Source organism: Mauremys reevesii, linkage group 6, assembly GCF_016161935.1.
Source record: "Mauremys reevesii isolate NIE-2019 linkage group 6, ASM1616193v1, whole genome shotgun sequence".
NCBI classification, from domain to species: Eukaryota; Metazoa; Chordata; order Testudines; family Geoemydidae; genus Mauremys; species Mauremys reevesii.
The window spans coordinates 91,047,800-91,067,767 of NC_052628.1; the positions used below are offsets into that span (position 1 = coordinate 91,047,800).

Consider the following 19,968-nt stretch of genomic DNA (forward strand, 5'->3'; position numbering starts at 1 on the left):
TAAAATGTAGGCTTCCTCTCACTACCAATCAATGTGCTTTAGCACTGACTTAGAGGAAAGAGAGCAATACAGTCTCCGTGCCCATTCCATCCTTGGTCTCTCTGTTGGGCTGCCAGCAAGGGCACCTCTAGTGATTAAACACAGGACGAGACCACTACATTTATTTAGCTACTCTAATATCCAAATTTTAAAGTTTAGAGATCTGATATAGTAACAAATATTAGCACCCAATTATACTATTGTATTTATATTTTCCAGATTGTACTGGAAGGTGTACTGGGACAAGATAATTCTGCCAGTATAGCAGTTTTTGAAATTAAAATAACTAGTGGATATTGTATTGGTAAGTACCATCCTTCCCCCCCCCCCCATGTGCATAGATGAAAACAAAACATATTTTTAATAGAGAATAGTCTATCATAGTCCATGTAAAATGTTCACTATATTTAAACTGTGTGTGTCATACAGACCTACAGATGTACACAGAGCTTCACTTAAATTTATATATTTCTGGGCTATTGCACATTCAAGATCTACTGTAGGACTCAGAAAGCTAGACAGCTGCAAATATTGGACATAACAGCTGCAATCCCATGACTAACTGTCCATTCATGCTTCGTTATGGAGATGTCCGAGCAGTTCCATAGTTACAGTTGTGTTGATTATTGTACTTAAAGTAGGAATTTAAATCCCTTAATTCCCCATGATATTTCCCAGAGATCCCTACCAAAGTAATACAATTGCAATGAGCAGGAAATATTTAAATTTTTAGGTAAATGTAGTGGTGGATGAATCAGCATTTTTCCATTCTTGTGTGTATAAATAACGCTTACTTTGAAATGTTATCTTTTAGTGTAACATTTTATTGTGCTCCTAGTAACTTACTTATCACAAGCCTCACATGCTTGATAATTCACACATACTTTACTCTTCTTTGGGCAGGCTACTTTTTAAACATGAAGTTTAAAAATAATCATTACATCTGTTTGGCTCTGCAATGAACATTCAATAGACAGTGGGCCTTTCCGTTTTACAGTGCCAGCCCAGCTCCAGTTACAACAGTCACTGCTATAAATCTCAGCTATCCAGCTGCCCTTCCTAGCCTGTCTACCTGGCTATGTGACTACAGACCCCAGCCAGCCCCTCACTGTAGCTCCCTGCACATACACCCCATTTAATTGAGCTCCATTCCAGTCTCTCTTGGACCCACTGTGGTTCACCAGTGGGAGCTCTGGTCTGACAGCCCTGAAAGTAGTACACTGAGTCCCTGTTTTGGCATTTGCAATATTTTAATTGGTGCTAACTTTCAGCAATTAGCGAGATACCTTAGCAAATGTCAAAAGAACAAGTGGGATTGAACAGGATGTGACACACTGCTTCATAGCACACATCAAGGGTCAGTGGCTGTGGTAGCATAGCACTTTACATTGCTTCCTTTGGCTAGCTAGTAAGCCCTGTAGCTGTTTTTTTTCTTAGATTACAGAAGGCTAATATGTGGTCTCTACTAAGACAATAAAGTGGATGCTTAACAATAGCCTTTCTTGCTGCTTCTGTAATGAACATATGTGATCTTGATGTTATCTGCAATTGCAGAATGTGACTTTGAAGAAAATCATCTTTGTGGCTTCATGAACCAATGGAACCCCAATGTAAACTGGTTTGTTGGTGGAGGCAATATTCGAAATTCGCAATCCATCTTTCCCAGAGACCACACGCTTAACAGCGAATTGGGTAAGCAACAAGTAGATTATCTAAACTAATAATAATCTTTGCCCACAAAAGCATCTAACTTTTAGCTTGCAGTAGCATCTAAAGGACCCAACCAGGTCACATGATCAAAAGATAAACTAAGACTTCTTTACTTTTGCTTACCATTTTGTCAATGAAAAATAAAATAAATGGTTGGCAAATAATATTGTGGAAAATATGCTGCAAAGGAAGGTCTGTGCTTTAAGAGAAAGTTAGGAGGCCAGGTCCTTGCTACTCATAATTCCCCTTTTTGCCACTCCTCCTGAGGCTACTTCCTTCAGATCTAGGCTGAGGGGGACAGAAAGGTGGTGTAAAGGCCAGCTATTCTCCATTCCTTTCCTAGGTTGTGTTTCACGTACTCTCTGAGGTATTTCCCCTCATCTACTTCTTAATATTGTATGTGACTGGAAAAAAGTCCATTTATTTTTCATTCCAACATTTTCCTGTTCTAAGTTTCTCACATTGGAATGTGGGATCACATGGCTTGAGATATTTAAAACAAGAATGGACAAAGTATTGGAGAAAATACCGTAAGGAACAATCCTGCATTGGCAGATGGAGAATGGACTAGATAACTTAATAGGCATTTTCTATCACTAACATCTATGATTCTAAAAGTTTTGATCCTGTTTCTTTCTCATTAAGTTCTTGTCTTCATTTTCTTTCATTCCCATCATTCTTTTGGGTCTGTTTTACTTTCAGTGGTCAGGTAACTTTCATATGTAAGTCCTATTATCACTGATGTGTTCTGTAATCAATTGTATCTGCAGCATTAATAGGAGACTAAAACCCTTTCGTCTGTTCAGTGATTTAAGCCCTGATCCTACAAAGATTTTTAGGCACATACTTAACTTTGTGCACTGTGAGCAGTCTGCTTTAAGAGCAGGAGCGGATTTACCATGAAACAAACTGTGCGGTGGCACAGGGCCCCCCCCCCCAAAAATGCAAGACAAATATCTGACAACCTGCCCCCGAGTCCTGGCTGCCTGCATGCCGTGGCCGATGGCCCCACACTGCTCCCGGAAAACGTCCGACTGTTGGCATGTCTCTGCACACCCCTGGCTGGGGTGGAGGCGGTGGCTCTGCAGCAGTGGAGCAGGGCTAAGGCAGCTCCTTGCCCACTCTGCCTCCCTTCCTCCACACAGCTTTGCTCCCAGAAGTGGCCTGTGTGTGTGTGTGTGTGTGTCTCATCACGCTGCCCCCTCCCCGAGCATAGACTCCACAGCTCCCATTGGCCAGGAACTGTGGCCAATGGGAGCTGCAGGGATGGTGCCTGTGGGCAGCAGTGCGCAGAGACCCCCTGCCCCTCCCCCCGCCTAGGAGGTACTGCCGGAGGGGGGGGGTGTCCTGGTCACTTTGAGAGCTGTGCTGTCTGAGGTAAGTGCTGCCACCCTGCCCCCTCTCCTGCACCCCAGCCCCTGACCCAGCCCAGAGCCTGCACCCAAACTTCCTCCTAGAGCCCGCACACGTCAGCCCCTCCCACATCCCATCCCAACCCCCTGCCCCAGCCCAGAGCCTGCACCCCACACCCAAACTTCCTCCAAGAGCCCACCCACAGCACCCCCTCCTGAACCACAACCCCCTTCCCCAATCAAGGTACCTCACTTTATTTTAATTTACTTCCCATTACTTATAATATGAGGACGAAGAAAAATGGGGGGTGGGGGTGGGATAAGAGAATGTTCTTTTTCATGGCTGGGTCCCAAGGGGGGAACCCCAAAAATGAAGCTGAGCACAGGGCCCCACTAACTCTAAATCCGCCACTGTTTAAGAGCAGTCTGCTCAGTGTGTAGAACTAAGCATGTGTGTAAGTCTTTGAAAGATTAGGCCTTAAGTATCGCTCTCATGGCAACTTTTCCTCATTTTGTATTGTGCTCTTTTACTCTAGTCTCATGTTCTGTTCATATTTTACATTCCGCTCTTCATCCACTCCAGACTTGAGAAGATGTAAGGGCCTTATAGCTTACTGAAAGAACAGCAAATTGCTACAAACTTTTTTTAATGAAAAGTTAGAAGTCTGAGTTGCTTTTGATATGAAAAAAGCTTCTACTTGGACACTGCTTTGTAAATATTAGAGATATTTTGTGAAGCAGTTGCCTCAGACATATAACAGATGTGTTTTCCTTTTTAAATATACAAGGAACTTGGCATGGGGGAAAAAGTTGACTTTCCTCCCTTAATGGTAAGAGAGACTAAAAGATCTAATTCTCCTTAAAGCCGTATGTATTACCAAAAGCTCTGTTCAGCAGGTATTAGGAATTATACCAGGCTGAGTGGCCATTTCTAAGTGGGCTGTGTTGAACATATTCATATGTATTTTCCATATGGATTTGGCCCAAAATTCAGAAGGCAAGTGAATGTCTTATACATTGCTCCAAGAACTGGTATCCTGGTAAATGGGTCCTGCTCTAAATAAATACCCCCCCCTTACAAGGGAAACAAGACCAAGATATCTGTCACCACTTTTATAGGTTGTAACATTAGACTAGAGGAGACTGCTGCATTTTGCAACAGCTTTAGTCTCTGGATGAATTTAAGATGCAACCCCAATGAGATTTGCAGGTCTTCAGCACTTCTGAAAATCAGGCACAAGGTATCTTGACTTGAGCATTGAAAAACTGGGGCACACAAAATTAGCAAACTCTTCTACAAATTTTGGCTGTAGATTCTGAAAATTAAAAAGTACCCGTGTAACTTGAATGAAGGAACACGAATGCAAAAGCTAGTTAAACTCTAACTTGTGCTCTAAAAATAGAGCAGGTGTCGTATTCAAATCATAGTGCAGTCTGTTACTTTTATTTTAGCATGAGCTTTCGTGAGCTACAGCTCACTTCTTCGGATGCATAGAATGGAACACAGACAGGAGATATTTATACATACAGAGAACATGAAAAGGTAGAAGTATGCATAACAACAGGAAAAGTCTAATCAATTGAGATGAGCTATCATCAGCAGGAGGAAAAAAACTTTTTGAAGTGATAATTAAGATGGGCCCATGGACCCACGAAAGCTCATGCTAAAATAAATTTTGTTAGTCTTTAAGGTGCCACAAGTACTCCTGTTCTTTTTGCGGATATAGACTAACATGGCTGCTACTCTGAAATCTGTTACTTTTGCCGTTTTAACAGACTTTATTGATTTTTCATGTGATCTACTGATTTTGATAGTACAACAAAAGAAAGTAATGCTGTTATATTTAGAGCAGTGACTATGATTCAGGTATAAAATCTGTGTAAAACTCACACATTAAAAATCTTATATTGGGATCCTGTTCTGACTGTCATTTGTAGAGAAAAAAGACATGAAAGAAGAGATTAAAACTCATCAGTGATTCAGTTAACTTGAAAAAGTTAAGAAATGTTCTGAAATCTTTATACATGATTGTTGTTCTCTGTAGTCAGTTTAAGAAAAAAGAAACCACCCACAATTATATCTAGGACAACTGTTATACGTTTACAGATAGTAAAAACTCATTGTCTGGATTTTAAAATTATGGTATATGACAACGTGCTGCCAGTTATAGAAACATTTTCATCCTTGTAATGCTGACCCATACATATTCCAAGCATTTGCTTATCATTGAAACTGAATGGAAGAATTCAGTGAGCAGAAAGCATAGGGGATGAAACACAACTCATTTATGACATCGACTTAGATGGGGTTAGAAGGCTTTTATTTCTTTAACTTAACTAGGGTTCTGTTCTTGTAGGTCATAGAACACAAAGCACTTTAAAGGCTTAGAGGATCCTTCAGATCTCTCCCTGCACATAAAACTTTGCTCACCACTGTGTTCGAAGTGCCTCTTTTACACTATAATAGCAAAGACAGGGCAGACTTTGTAGTTCCTTGTTGATGTTACAAGAAAGAAGTTGAGGGCATTCTAAGGGAAGCAATAGGCAAGACTTATAATTCAGATCCTAAACAATGTGAAGTGTGCGACAGAACAAAAAACCAGGAAATTAAGTGATGGATGACACTTCCTTAACTCATGTCACTGTACCTTTCACCCTCCACTCCCACAATTGTATGAGTTGAGTACAGAGTATCAGTCTAATACTGCTCGGCCCCCAGACAGCTAAACAATTGGTAACCAATTTAACTTGAGTTTAATATGTTACACTTTCAGTAGCCTACATTTGGTGACTCATTGTTGAGAATCTTTCACCATTTGTGGATGAGCTTGCCACAAACTGTGAAAGTTAAGCTGTGACAACTTGTAACACTGCCTGGAAACAATGAAGCATCAATAATGCTCTAAGCCAACTGCAGTCGAAATGAAACCTAGGTTGGGAGGATGGTGGCGAGGCATGAACTTGCCAGACTATTAAAAGAGGCAGTGATGGCCAAGTTAGCCCTTTTCATAGTCCAAGATGAAGTTTATACAAACCAAACAAGTTTATACAAACCAACACAAAACCCTTAAAATTTTAACTCTGTGGCTGTGGCATTTTACTCCACTGTTGTATATATTTTCAACCTGCTGAGCAAAATTTTTCCATTATATACTGATTAGAGATGAGGTTTATATTATTTTATGTCCTATAACTGTGCCAACTCTGGGTGTACATCAGAGAAAGAGAATGTAAATATACATGTAGGCATACGCACATGCAGTTCAGATAAACAGAAATACATATAAAGGGTCAAATTCTCAGCTGGTGTAAATCAGCATAAATCCACTGAAGTCAATGTAGATACATCAATTTACACTAATTGAGAATCTCTCATCATGTGTATGTGCAGGAAGTAACCTACTTTTTCCATTCTAATCTGACTGGGACATGGTAAGTGTCTGTTTTATTAATCTTTTCATTTGTGAGTTTGGAGAGCAGATGTTTTTTCAATCTAAGGTAAAACTGAAGGCTTAAATGACTCGAGATGGCAACAGGTAAGGGTTGTGATTGGTTTATTTACCTCTGGAATCCCAGTCTCTCAAAATCACAACCCACCAATATGCCATTCATAGGACTATGCAGAAGAGGAGGAGAGAAGAGAAAAGGAAGCAACATTTGTAATCTCTCAAGTGAAGAGAGTATTACTATTAGCATTTCTAAGGGGGCCATCATAGTAGTTATCCAATGTGTATGATGTAGATGAGCAGCATATCAAATTTCTGCACATCTATTGATACATCTATTTAATTGTCACTTTCACCATTATGTATATTCAAGAGTTTTTATATATATATTTTAGGTCACTACATGTATGTGGACTCTATTTATGTCAAGCATTTCCAAGAAGTGGCCCAGCTGGTTTCACCTAAGACAACAACCCCCATGTCTGGCTGCTTATCATTTTATTACCAACTTCAGCAGGAGAGCGGCATTGTTTTTACTCTCTATATGAGAGATATAAATGGCTTTTATGAAGAGATCTGGAAAATAGACAGTACAATGAATACAGACTGGAGTTTAGCAGAGGTTAATTTTGATGCACCATACCCAATGGAGGTAAGACAATCAAATACCTGTGCAGTATAGCTATATCTTTCACAGTTTGCATTTCAGCTCCATATGTCAGTGCTGCCGATGTACCGCTTCTTCTCTACTATGTCATAAAATCAAATAGAACTGGGACTCAGGACCCCTCAGGGGGCCACAAGGTTATTATATGGGGAGTCGTGAGCTGTCAGCCTCCACCCCAAACCCTGCATTGCCTCCAGCATTTATAATGGTGTTAAATATGTTAAAGTGTGTTTTTAATTTATAAAGGGGGGGGTCACACTCAGAGGCTTGCTTTATGAAAGGGGTCACCAGTAAAAGATTGAGAGCCACTGAAATAGAACATGTGTATCCCTGTCATCATGTCTCTTACCTTCAGAGGGCCTCCTAGTGTCCAGGTGTGGCATTGCAGGCAGTGTCTCAGTCTAGCACCCCCTTTTTGTTGGTTTGTTATGTATGGCCTAGTCCTCCTACCAGGTCTCTGTTCAGTTCATTTCCCTTCTAGGGTTAATAGAACAGTCCCCAAAATAGGAAACTCAAAGTCCATCTCCTGACCTCTATCTGGTGCTTGATATTCTTGGCTTCTTTTATCTTTGCCTGAGTTTCCCCTCTTGGTCTGGGAACCCTGTCTGCCCTCCCCTCTGGATTCCAGCCTGGGGACATTTATTTAGGCAGTTAAGGACTGTTCCTTCAATCCCACCACCATTTTCCCTTTACTTCACACATCAGCATCCTCATAAGATCAGCAGGCTCTGTTGTACCTGCATTGACTCTGATTCCTCACAGCTTCTCCTGGGACTAGCTCGGGAGGCATCTCCTACAGGCCAGTCTCAGTTCCTCTCTGCAGCAGACGGACTGTACTGCTAGCAATTCTTTGCCCCTTTCTTCAAGGCAGTCAGTAGCTCTCTCCTATGAACAGGAGTTCCCCCTCAGCCCTCTCCTTGGAGCTGGGGGTGTGCCTCACGCCTCTTGCCTAAGATTAGTCAGTTGCAAGGCCTTGTGCCAGCTCCCCTCAGCTGAACACCTTTCCTGGTACTCCTTTCAGTCTGGAGGGTTCGTCAGGCTAGACTTCTGCTGTCAGCATCTGCCTGCTGTGATGGAGGAGGAAGTCTTTATACTGCTCCCCTTCTTCTAACCCCTTCCTTGCCCTGCCCTCTCTGCAGGATTTGGGCCTTTAAAGGTACAGTCTTCTGATTCCTTCCCTAAGCACCATTTATTCCCAGGACTCTTAGGTCTCTATATGTATCTTTTGAACTCTTCTGAACATTTAAATGGCCAAGCCAAGTGGTAGGGGTGACTAATAGGCACAGTTGCCCTCTATCGTGGCCTACCCCGTTGCAATCTCATTTGAAAATAAATGCACTTTTAAAAGTTGTGGTAGCTAATGCACCTGAGTGTACTCTCTGGGGTGCATTATTCCTTTCCCCTGTTCAGATAGGATGCCTCTAGCAACCACAGCATAGATCTTACTCCTCCTCAACCCCCCTTAACAGAACTGTCTCTCAAAGCTAAAATTGAGCTCTATTATTTATTCTAAATCTCAAGGATATCCAAAAGAAATATCAAGTAGAAGGTGTTTATTCTTTGCTGACTCTTGATGCTTCACAGAATGAGAAGAAGATTCCATTCCTGACTTCCCCCCTGTTCATGTGCATGGACCAGGATTTGACTCGCAGTGTTCTGTGATATAACTAAATTAATCCCAATACCTGCACTATCCTCTCAAAGAGGTTTGGTAGTTTTTCTAAGTAATCTGATCAGAATTCCAGATGGTGAAGCTGTGTTAACACATTGTAATGACATACACAATAGATAAGTAATAAATTGCCATTTATTTTTTTCAGGTTATTTTTGAAGTTGCTTTCAATAGTGCCAAGGGAGGCTACGTTGCTCTTGATGACATTTCTTTCTCTCCAGATTATTGCAGCAATCAGACAGGTATGAATTCTTTTGGGTATTTACTTTCCATAGCTTTTCTCCCTTTCTCTGCCTCCTTTTGTCAGTCTTGGAATATACTAGTGACATGCAATTTAGCAATGCCGCTGGGCTCCTCCTCCTTTTAAGAAATAAAATGGGATTGTAGAATAAATGATACATGCAGATCAGAAGTGAGGGTAATTTACCTTTTGTAGAGCGCTTTGAGATCTGATGATGAAAAGCACTATATATGAACTAGGTATTATTATTATTATTATTTATTATTAGCCATTGAAACAACATACTTAGGGATATGGTGGATTGTCCATCATACGAAGTTTTGAATTCAGGACTGGATATTGTTCTAAAAGGTGTGTTATAACTCAAATAGAAGTGATGGGCTTGATGAAGAAATTACTAGGTTGGGTTTTATGACCTGAGTTATGCAGGAAGTCAGACTAGATTATCATAGTAGTCCCTTCTGACTTTAAAATCTGTGAATCTGTAGATCACCAGTGCTTCAAAACTAAAGCACAACATTTTGAGTAGGAATAAAGATTATTTTACCTCTGTATTTGGCACCGGTGTGACCACTGCTGGAACACTGTGTCAACACTTCAAGCAGGATGTTGATAAATCTAGAAAAGGTTCAGGGAAGAGCCACAAGAATGATTAAGGGATTGGAAAACATGCTTCTAGTGATAGACTGAGCTCGTTGAGTCTATTTAGTTTAAAGAGGTTAACGGGTAACTTGACCACAGTCTGCAAGTGCCTTCAAAGGGAACAAATATTTGATAATGGGCTCTTCTATCTAGCAGACAAAAATATAACAAGATAATGACTGAAAGTTGAAGCTAGACAAATTCAGACTGGAAATAAATGTTTATCAGTGAGGGTAATTACCATTGGAACCATTTACTAACAGTTGTCAGTGATGGAGAATCCACCACTATTTTGAAATCAAGATTGGATGTTTTTCTAAAAGATATGATCTAGTTCAGACAGGAATTATTTAGAGGAATTTCTATGACAGACTTCTAGGTCAGACTTCTGGCCTTGGAATCTATGAATGTTTTTACAACATATTTACAGAATGTCATTCATTTGGGCAATTGATCCAAAATAGAATGGTCTGCCCTTCCTCCCAGACAAGTTGCATGCTCCATGCTGCAACAGGAATACTAGTTAGAATGCTGCGATTCTATCTCCGAGGTTAAACAAATTACCACAGAGGTTGAAGCTGGTACAGCATGCCTCTGAGGGAGCATGGGACTGGGACAGGTGCCCAAAATTAAATAAACAAGGTGCTATGTGGGAGGAGGCCACAGGTGACTGGCAAGGGCTGTATCCTTCCCACAATGATTAACACTGGGACATGTCCTATCCTTCTACGTGCCTGGTATGCCATTTCAGAGTTGTAAATTGGAAGATACCTTTTGGGGTCATGTGGCCTACTCACTTCCCTCAGTTGATGGAGTGACTAGTTGCCTCTGAGAGGGGAGTTCTGTCAGGATTTTATTAGGTTTCCACAACAACAGAACTAAGCTGGATCCGAATGATTGTTGTTGCGGGGCAGTTAGGGCCAGGATTCAGCCCTTGGCAGATACAGTGTCTGTCCCTGGACTAGCCAAATACTGTTTAGTTTGAATGTTGCTTTTCATTGCTAAGTAACATTCTAACAAAATGATTAACGATTTCCTATCAAACCTTTGGTCACAATTTTGACTTATTTTGAAATGGGAAGGAAAAAAAAAACATTTTGTACTGATCTAGTGGAAAACAGTTTCTTCCTTTTTTACATCTGTACATGGTCTTTGCAGACTTTATCTGCACAGCTTAAAGATGTGTTCTGCGGAGGGCATGAGACTGAGGTCCCAGATGTGTTGCTAATCTATCAGTCTTGGTTTATTGAATGTAGTTTTTTGTATCACTATCTTCTCTCCTCCTGTTCTGGTTTTACTCATTTTTGTAACAGTCTATGCTTGGGATTTATGTATTTTGATTTCTTGATTATGTTTGCAATAATGTTGCGCTTTGATGCATTTATTACTTATGCTGTAATGTATTGTCCTTTTCTATTTTAACTTTCAGATGTTGTTTACTTGATGGGCTAAATACAGTCTGTTACCTTTTAGAACACCACAAACAGTTTATTCTAAATATCCTGATGCAAATTCTTATCCATTGTAAGTGCATGGAACTCTAGGTTGTCAGTGGACGTACATCCACTTACGCCAGGTCTGATTTTGGCCTATTAAGTTTTTCTGTGTGAGAAATTCATGCCAGTAATTTCCTTGGTGTTTTGTTGAAATATGTTCAGTTACATTTTAACACTTCAGTCTTGTCACCAGTTCCCATATTTCCATCTTTAGTTGCTTTGAGTACTTCTGAAATTGCTTTCTCTTCCTGCTTGGCTTTAGTGGTTCTCTGCCTCCAGCTGTCCAGGGGACTGTATGTGTCAGCTCCATCTGAAATCCTTTGTTGTACAATAGTGACATTAAGTTTGATTTTTTTTTTCTAGGAGTCCTAATTCAAAAGTGCACAAATATTACCTCAGGTCTTCAAAAATCTACCAGCCACCCATTAGTCAGAGGACTAAACTTACTAGCCACAGGCTGATTCAAAAGATGGGGCCTTGCTCTTCAGGCCAATGCCCTAATGAAAAGCTGAGTTAAATCAGCATCCAGAGTCAGGGTGCAGGGATTCTTTCCAAGTGCTGTTCTTGTACCTTGTTTGACACCTCCATCTTTCACAGCTGGCTTGTAGGTATCTGTTAAATTTAAAGCCACCACAGCCCTGTTTGTCTGCTGGAAAGGAGGAGGAGCACTTGCTTTCTGTTTTTCCTTTCTACTCAGGGTCTTCCAGCTGTTGTAAGGAGTAGTATCTCCAAAACATTAATCTTCCCTCGCCCTCCTAGCTGCTGCAATAGGGTTGGTTGCTGATAGGGCTGGTCTGTTTTCAGTCTTCTGTAGCTTGGGAAAACCATGAGCAGTAGTAGAGGCATGGAAACTATATGTCTGAAGACTCCGGATGATAGAACTGCATTACTTTACATGTGGTTCACATTCAGAAGGTTATCTTTACAACTACAAGGGCTAGAACCCTTTTTTCCTTTTTGCTAAACTAAAGCTTAGATTCAGCAGAAATTGATAGCATGGATCCCCACACTTACTATGGGAAAGCTCCTACTTGGCAGTAGCAAGCAAACTTTTCAATCTCTGTATTAGCTACTGTACTGTAATGCTAGGGAGGACTGAGCCAGGCCACCACCGAGCTCACATAGACATGACCTACCACCTATAGGAACATCACCTGATTGCCACATGTTGATTTCCCCCCCCCCCCCAATAACTTGTAAAAATGATCTGTGAATATCTTTGAGAGAGAAGCATTTTTCTTAGAAGCAGCCTGCTGGGTGGGGATATTTTTAGATTAAAATTCTGGCCTTTGAATTCCACACAGCAGGAAAACCAAAAAGCCGTCAACGTGGCTGAAGAGATTAGCTCAACTCTTTAATAAATTACACCATTTATAGTGATGTTTTCCTTTGTGCAGTCAAACATGCAATACTAATGTGAATTGAGCAAAGCTCCAGATGTCAGTAGCCATAAATAAAAAATATTAAACCCCCCCACACACACACACACTTACCTTTAGGAAAGGAGGGTTTGTTAAAATGAATGAATAACCTTCTAAGACAAATATTTAAGATTTATCACACTGGAAATCTAAATATTATACACACACTTTTTATCTGGATATCTTTTGAATAGAGTAGGACAGAAAAAATGTCTGGATGTCTTTATGCATTACATCCTGAAGTCAAAAGAAAATAAAATTTCTCCATCTTTTGCCTATTTATTTTTATGGGGACTATGAAAGAGGTATATTCCCCCATTGGCAAAAGATAAGAAAATAGGATCCATTTGTCATACAAAAATGATAGTTTGATGTCAGCCTGACTATGTGCCATATGTATAAAGTGTGTGTGTGTATCTGCTTGAGTGTATTGCAGAAGACAATTACTAGTCATGAACAAACAGAGTTAGAATACATTTTGGCATTCTTGTTCTTCAAATACTTATGCATACTACAGTATGTTTATCTTTTTGCAGGATTTTCTTTCAATCCTGCTGAGGCAAGCTGCAATTTTGAGGAAGATCTGTGTCATTTTTATCAGGATCACAAGGATGGCCCTGGCTGGAGCAGAGTGAAAGTAAAGCCTAATGCGTATAGGACAGGAGATCACACTACTGGATTAGGTAAATCAAAAGTTCATTTAACTGGAAAAGTCCAACGGGATCTGAACGTTAAATTACTCTTCATTCCAGAACAGGCTATGCAGTTGACATACTGCTCTGCATTGGGAGTAGGGCAGAGAGATGCTGCCCCAGGGGCAGTTCTGTAACCCAAGAACCTGTTAGTGCCAGCTGGCAAAGGGCCACAGAGTGGGTGCATTCAGAGTACAGGTGTCTCCCGAGTTTGTCATGTACATTCTGTTTCACCAGAGAGTGTCATGTGCATCCTTTAATAAACAGTTGTCATACTGATCCTCAGAATTGTTGCAAGATGTCTGTACAGATGATAGTTAAAGAGTTGTGTATATGTACTGAAAATATATTTTAACATCTGTCACAACCAAAGAGGAAAACAGGTTTTCTTCCAGAGTGGAGATAAGATGCATATCTGTCGAAATGTAAATTAAGCATTGTAAGCCAACACAATAGAAGACCCATTTACATAGAGAGTCAACGGAAAAGGAGCAACAAGGGGGGAAAAACAAGCTATGGGGGTTAGCCTAGCTGTGTGCAAAGAAAATGGACTTGGGGTGGGAGTATATGCAGGAGGCAAGGAAGACACCCCTTTATCCTGCATCTAGGAAGTAATCAGGCAGTGTGATTACATTCATAAAAATGGGATCTCAACCAGACTTGGTGGAAAATGCTGCAAAGGACCTTTGGGGTGAGAAATTTATTTAGACAGAAGGTAGTCAACACAAATGTATGCCCAATGAGGATCTGTCCCATACTATTTTTCAAAGCATGCAATGAACTACTTGTAGGAATTTATAATAGGAATTGTGTAACTTTTTTTTAATAAGGAGAGGTGTTAGGCACGTGAATATATACTCTATTCAAGCATCCTACTGATTCAAAAAGCAAGAATTGCATACCAGTAGTGCTCTTACCTCTCCAAGGCAGGGGCTCGGGATATATGGTTGTTTGGGGAATATCCTTTTTACATTGTGGTTTCTGACATTGCTCATATAGCACCTTTTTGTGTAGCATTCACCACCATTCAACCACAGCTACCAGAGAGGCTTGCATCTTCTGTATGAACTATCTAGTGAGGACCTGGCAGTGAATAACGTGCCAAGTGCCCTAGCATTACCTCCTCTGATAAGGGAGTGGTAGCCCTGAAATTGAGTCAGCAGGATACTATAAAATTGAGGGTTTTTTAAGGTAATTCTGCAAAGTGTTAATCTCCAGTGAAGACTGGAATCTGGCCATGTGCAGTCTTAAATTTGTAACGGCAGGGAGTTTATTTAGGATTTTGATTTGAGCACTACAAACAGGGGTTTTATATAATTTATTAACCTGCTAGTGGAAACTCTCATTAGCACCAAAATCTGCTGAAATGACTAAAGCTTCTTTTACCTGTGAATAGGCTTTGTGAATTGTTTATTAGAAAGACTCAATAATTGCACTGTTTCACAGGTTATTACTTATTGGCGAATACAAAGTTTACCTCACAGCCTGGGTACATTGGACGTCTGTATGGCCCCTCGCTGCCAGGAAACTTGCAGTATTGTCTGCGGTTTTATTATGCCGTATATGGATTTTTCAAAATGAGCGACACCCTGGCTGTTTATATCTTTGAGGAGAATCATGTGGTTCAAGAGAAAATCTGGTCTGTCTTGGAATCCCCAAAGGGAGTCTGGACTCAAGCTGAAATCACCTTCAAAAAGCCTATGCCTTGCAAGGTAACAACCAGCATTTCTTGTGTGTGTTTTTCTCAAAGGTGTAGATGGAGATTTTTGATTCACTTCCTTTCTAGAGGGAATGTTAATCATCTTTGGCCCAACACTGCAAGGTGCTGAGAGAGTCGTTCGCTTCCAGTGAAGTCAATGATGGAGTGGAGGGCAATCAGCTTGCAGCAGATGGTCAGAATCTTAGGGCACTTGTTAGCAGGTTTATCCTACTATTTGTTTGTATTGAGGTTGTGCCTCCAGGCCATCAATCAAAGATCAGTGCCCTATTATGTTAGGCACGTTACATACGGATAATGAAGAGAGAATCCTTGCCCCAAGAAGTTTGCCATCTGAGTAATCCTGGTGCTCACTTTATTCCAGAGGATATTAGTCTGAGTTACAGCTATAGCTGTGTGCAACTCGGTGGATTTGATTCTCATGGGCTCCATGTACATATCATTTTAGTTTTGCTTCACAGGGATGTGGCAGGGCAACGCCTCACTAGCATGGTGCCTCCTGCTGGTCGTCCTGGGAATTAGCTCTTCCAGCATGGAGCGCCCTCTGCAGGCCGGTGTCTCACCTACCGCAGGCCCCCATGTCCCACCCAGACCCCAGGGCCCCTTTATCTTGGGGTGCTGCCCTATTGCAAGGCGGCCTGGTTCCCAGCCGCCCCAGAAGGGGACAAGCCCCGGCTGAACCCCTCTACATGCCCCCCTGGCAGTGCCCCACATTCTGGGTCCCCCCTCTCAGGGGAACCCCCACCCTCTATCCCCACCTTGCCCCAGTGGCTAATGCCAGTCTCCATCTAGCCCCTGCTCTCTGGGGCAGACTGCAGTCTGTAAACCATTCATCATCGGCAAGGGGGGTTAGACCAGCTGCCTCTGCCTATTCCCAGGCTAGACTTTTGTAGTCCCAGTACCTTTCATAGGCCCCTTTCAGCAAGGCCTACAGCCTGGGGTTTTGCCAGGCTGGAGCTCCCCAGCTCCCTCTGCCCTTCCCCAGCACTGCTCCACCTCAGGTACCCTTCAACTCCCTGGCAGCCAGGTCCTTCTCTCTCAGAAGCTAGAGAGAGATTCTCTTCTGAGCACCTGGCCCACAGCCCTTTTTATAGGGCCAGCTGTGGCCTGATTGGGACATGGTCCCCAACTGTGGCTGCTTTTTCCAGCCACAGCCCTCTCCAGGGCTGCTTTAACCCCTTCAGGGCCGGAGCAGGGTGACCACCCCGCTACAAGGGGATTTGCAGCTGCCATTCTCATTTTCAAGATTTAACAAGCCCAAAACCTCAAAAGCAAAAATTTCTGCTCAAACTGCTGAATTTCTTAGTTTCTTAGTCAAAACTACCAAGTTTCAACCTGAACTCAGAAGTCAGTCCAAGTTCAGACATTGGTGAAGGTTTTGTGGAATCTGGTTGGAGTTTGTACCAAAAATAGGTGAATTAACAAAGTTTTACTCAGACCCATCCACACCAACCCTCAAGCAGGTCATCACACTCCTACTTTTCTCTTTTTCCCCCAACGTTAATTTGACTTAGAGAATCCTCACATCAAATTCAGCCTAGAAGTCATTGCATCAGTTATCACTGTTCCTCTCTTGGGGTTTGTCTACACAATATCAGGGAGGTGTGATTTCCAGCACTGGGAGGCATACACACACTAGCTCTGCTCAAGCTAGCATGTTAAATAGCAATGTGGCCATGGTGACAGCTTGGGATAGCCACCTGAGTGTGTACACAGAGGGTCAGGTGGGATTCTACTCAGGTGACTAGCTCAAGTTACTGACCATGCTGCCAGAGCTGCCCTGCTATATTTAGAGAGCTAGCTCAAACAGAGCCAGCATATGTCTGCCCAAGCTCTGAATCACATCTCCCAGCTGTAGTGTAGACATACCCTTGGAACATCATTGCAAATGGTGCAAAGGATTTTGGGACACTTCAGGAGAACCAGTTGTGAGCAGCTGAATGTTGGATCATGGTATGAAAAAGATGGATGACACTATTTTAGATTTTGAGAGTTTGATAGTAAACTTAAACAATGTTAATGCCTTCCTGATGCTTCTACAACTAACCAGTAGTAGAAGGGAATTGAACTTCAGGAACAGTATGATAATGCAGAAGGAGACAGGCAGTCATAGATCCTGACCTACATTAATACTTTTACAGTGCTCCTTAAAACTTTAAGAGGTTGTGGTACAGACATGAAAATTTGACAAGATGAGATGCTGCTGGTTGAACCCTAAAATGGTCCTGTCTTTACAAGTCTGCCACATGGTATTGCCATTCTTTTTAGCAAACAGTCAATTTAATTCCATATAGCCCTGAATACGTGTGTGGGGGGGTGGGGGGGAAGCTGTGTGGTGTGTGTATACACAATGACTGTATGCCCAATTTCATATGTGGACTCCAATCCCAGACAGGCACCCAGATAGACGTCTGCTTTATGCACCTACTAAATATCAGTTTTAGTGCCCAAATGCAGGATTTCATGGGCTAACTTTGCTGATATTTTGAGGCCTCAGATTTCCTTGACTCCAGCCAGTCTAATTTTAGGTCTGGGAAGTTTATAGAAACCACAGTGGTGATATAGGTTTAGGACACCACTCCCCATGCAATAGATGAGAACAGTACCCTGCTGCCTGGCACCAGTAGATCTGTCAGTGTGCTAATATGTCCATTCTCCTGACAAGTAGCAGATAGACTTGCCTGTGATTGGCTCCATTGCTTTCTGTGATTGGCTCTGATCCTTTCTTTGAGTAATACTGTGGAGTAGCTTTGTGTAACTGCATAAGAGACCCCGCGGGGCATAAGTGCTGAGTATTGAGCGGATGTGTTTTTGCTACTACTCTTGTTCAAGGTACATACCAGGCTGTAAAAAGTGTCTGTGAGGAGACATGGGTTATAGTTCCTTCAATATGTTGATGACATTTGCCAGGAGGCAAATGACCAGGCTAGTGTGATAGAATGGTATGTATGTAACTGGGGCCTGGATTAAGGCTAACTGGCTGAGGCTTCAAGCAGACAAGACTAAGGTGACATTAGATGACGGGAAGAAACTGTAAGATTTGGTGTGGGTTATATTAATGTTCTTAACTGAGGGAGCAAGCTGCCATTTGTTATGTAGGTTTGCAGTGCAAGGGTCTTCTGACAGGTGAGGCCAGCATATTTTTATTCAGTCTGCACTAGATTAGGGGTATGCCCATCTTTTAGATGCAGATCTTGCTACTCATTTCTGTCTTTGCTCCCCTGAGAGTTGAGTACTGCAATGCACTATCCATATTATCAGACACAGTGGGGACTGGATAAATTCATGGTGGCTAAGTCCATAAATGGCTATTAGCCAGGATGGGTAAGAATGGTGTCCCTAGCCTCTGTTCGTCAGAGGATGGAGATGGATGGCAGGAGAGAGATCACTTGATCATTGCCTGTTAGGTTCACTCCCTCAGGGGCACCTGGCATTGGCCACTGTCAGACAGATACTGGGCTAGATGGACCTTTGGTCTGACCCGGTACGGCCTTTCTTATGTTCTTATGTTCTTAGTGTACAATGGCTTCCCTCCTGGAGAGAGCACAAGCTCTACAAAAGCATAAAGGAATCTTCTGCCTTGAAATCTGCCTATTGTGAAACTTTCTACATAGGTTTTTAGCTATGATACTAACAAAGGGTCTGGTTAGTAAATCTTTACCTGAGTAGTTCCTTCCTCTGCGAACAGTCCCATTAACCACTTGCATGGGACTACTTCAACTATTTATGTGAGTAAAAAAGTGCAGATTTGATTCTGTAGTGCTGTTAGTACAATCACTTCAAATGAGAGCTAAAAATTACTACTGTGCATGTGTGAAACCCAACAAAAACATACACAGGGTAGATTTTGAAACTCAGCCATTTGAGTTGTGCGTAAGCTAACAGCATCTTAAAACATTCCTACAATGGGAAAATGTTTTTTTTTTCACCTTCCTATAGTTAAATGGCTAAAGGTATTTATTTTGTTTAAACTTTCTAGGAAAAATTTCTCCTTGGGCTGAGACCAAGCACACCCCAAAAGAAGAATTTAAAAATAATAATCTTATGAACATGTGAAAAGTGGTTTTTGTACTGAAAGTCTCAACCTTAACTACAGAGTATCAGGCTCTGTCAGATGACTGCTATAATTGCAAAGTCACAATAAATAGTAATGAGATTCTTCTATGCATTTTCAGATTAATATGGAAAACAATGCAAAAATTCCATGATATATTTCAAATGGTGTGATGGGAAAATGGCTCCGATAATTTTCCTAGGACAATGGAAGAAATATATTCCCAGTTCGATTTCTTTTAATATGACTTATCTGGAAAATCTTTAGAAACTCGTTTTGATTTTTTTAAAATTGTTTGGAAAATTGTTTAATGCATTTAAAAACCTTTTAAAAACTTGATTAGCAAATAAATAACCAAAATACAGTTTGCATGTATAATTTCCAGGATGTCTGTAGACAGGGTTAGACTGGCTCAGAAGCGATCAAGGGAGTATTCCTATCTTCCATTGGATCTCCTGAAACCTGCAGGGGGTGGGAGAAACCCAAAGTGCAATTGAAGGCTCAGGCTCCTTGGCCTCCTGGCAAGTCTTAGGAGTCTCAGTCACTGCCCAGAGAAGTTTTTGGGTGGGAAAGTATTCCTTTTCCCATTGATAGATTTACATAGGGACACATCTATCTGCAAGAGAAAGGACTAGAGGCTTACTTTTTTTTTAAACAAAACCTTGGGTCTTCAGCAGTTCTTTGATGTTCTGTATTCAGCTCAGTAGAGCAGTATTACATGTTCAGAAGTTAATGACTTCTGAAACTAGACTTGCAATCAGCTAAATTTTTATTCTGTGCAGTAGGCCTTAGCAATGTTAGTCCTGTGAACTTAAGGTT

The 19,968-nt window shown here is 41.5% G+C and overlaps 1 protein-coding gene across 3 annotated transcripts in view; it reads left to right on the forward strand.

Annotated features, from left to right (window-relative positions):
• MAMDC2 (MAM domain containing 2) overlaps positions 1-19,968 on the forward strand; it is a 110,592-nt gene that overhangs the window by 57,006 nt on the left and 33,618 nt on the right. For all 3 annotated transcript variants that reach the window (XM_039545769.1, XM_039545771.1, XM_039545770.1), the window contains 6 exons: positions 259-343; positions 1,594-1,731; positions 6,943-7,199; positions 9,035-9,128; positions 13,223-13,369; positions 14,825-15,090. In XM_039545769.1, the coding sequence (XP_039401703.1) occupies positions 259-343; positions 1,594-1,731; positions 6,943-7,199; positions 9,035-9,128; positions 13,223-13,369; positions 14,825-15,090 (987 nt within the window). The remainder of the gene's footprint in view (positions 1-258; positions 344-1,593; positions 1,732-6,942; positions 7,200-9,034; positions 9,129-13,222; positions 13,370-14,824; positions 15,091-19,968) is intronic.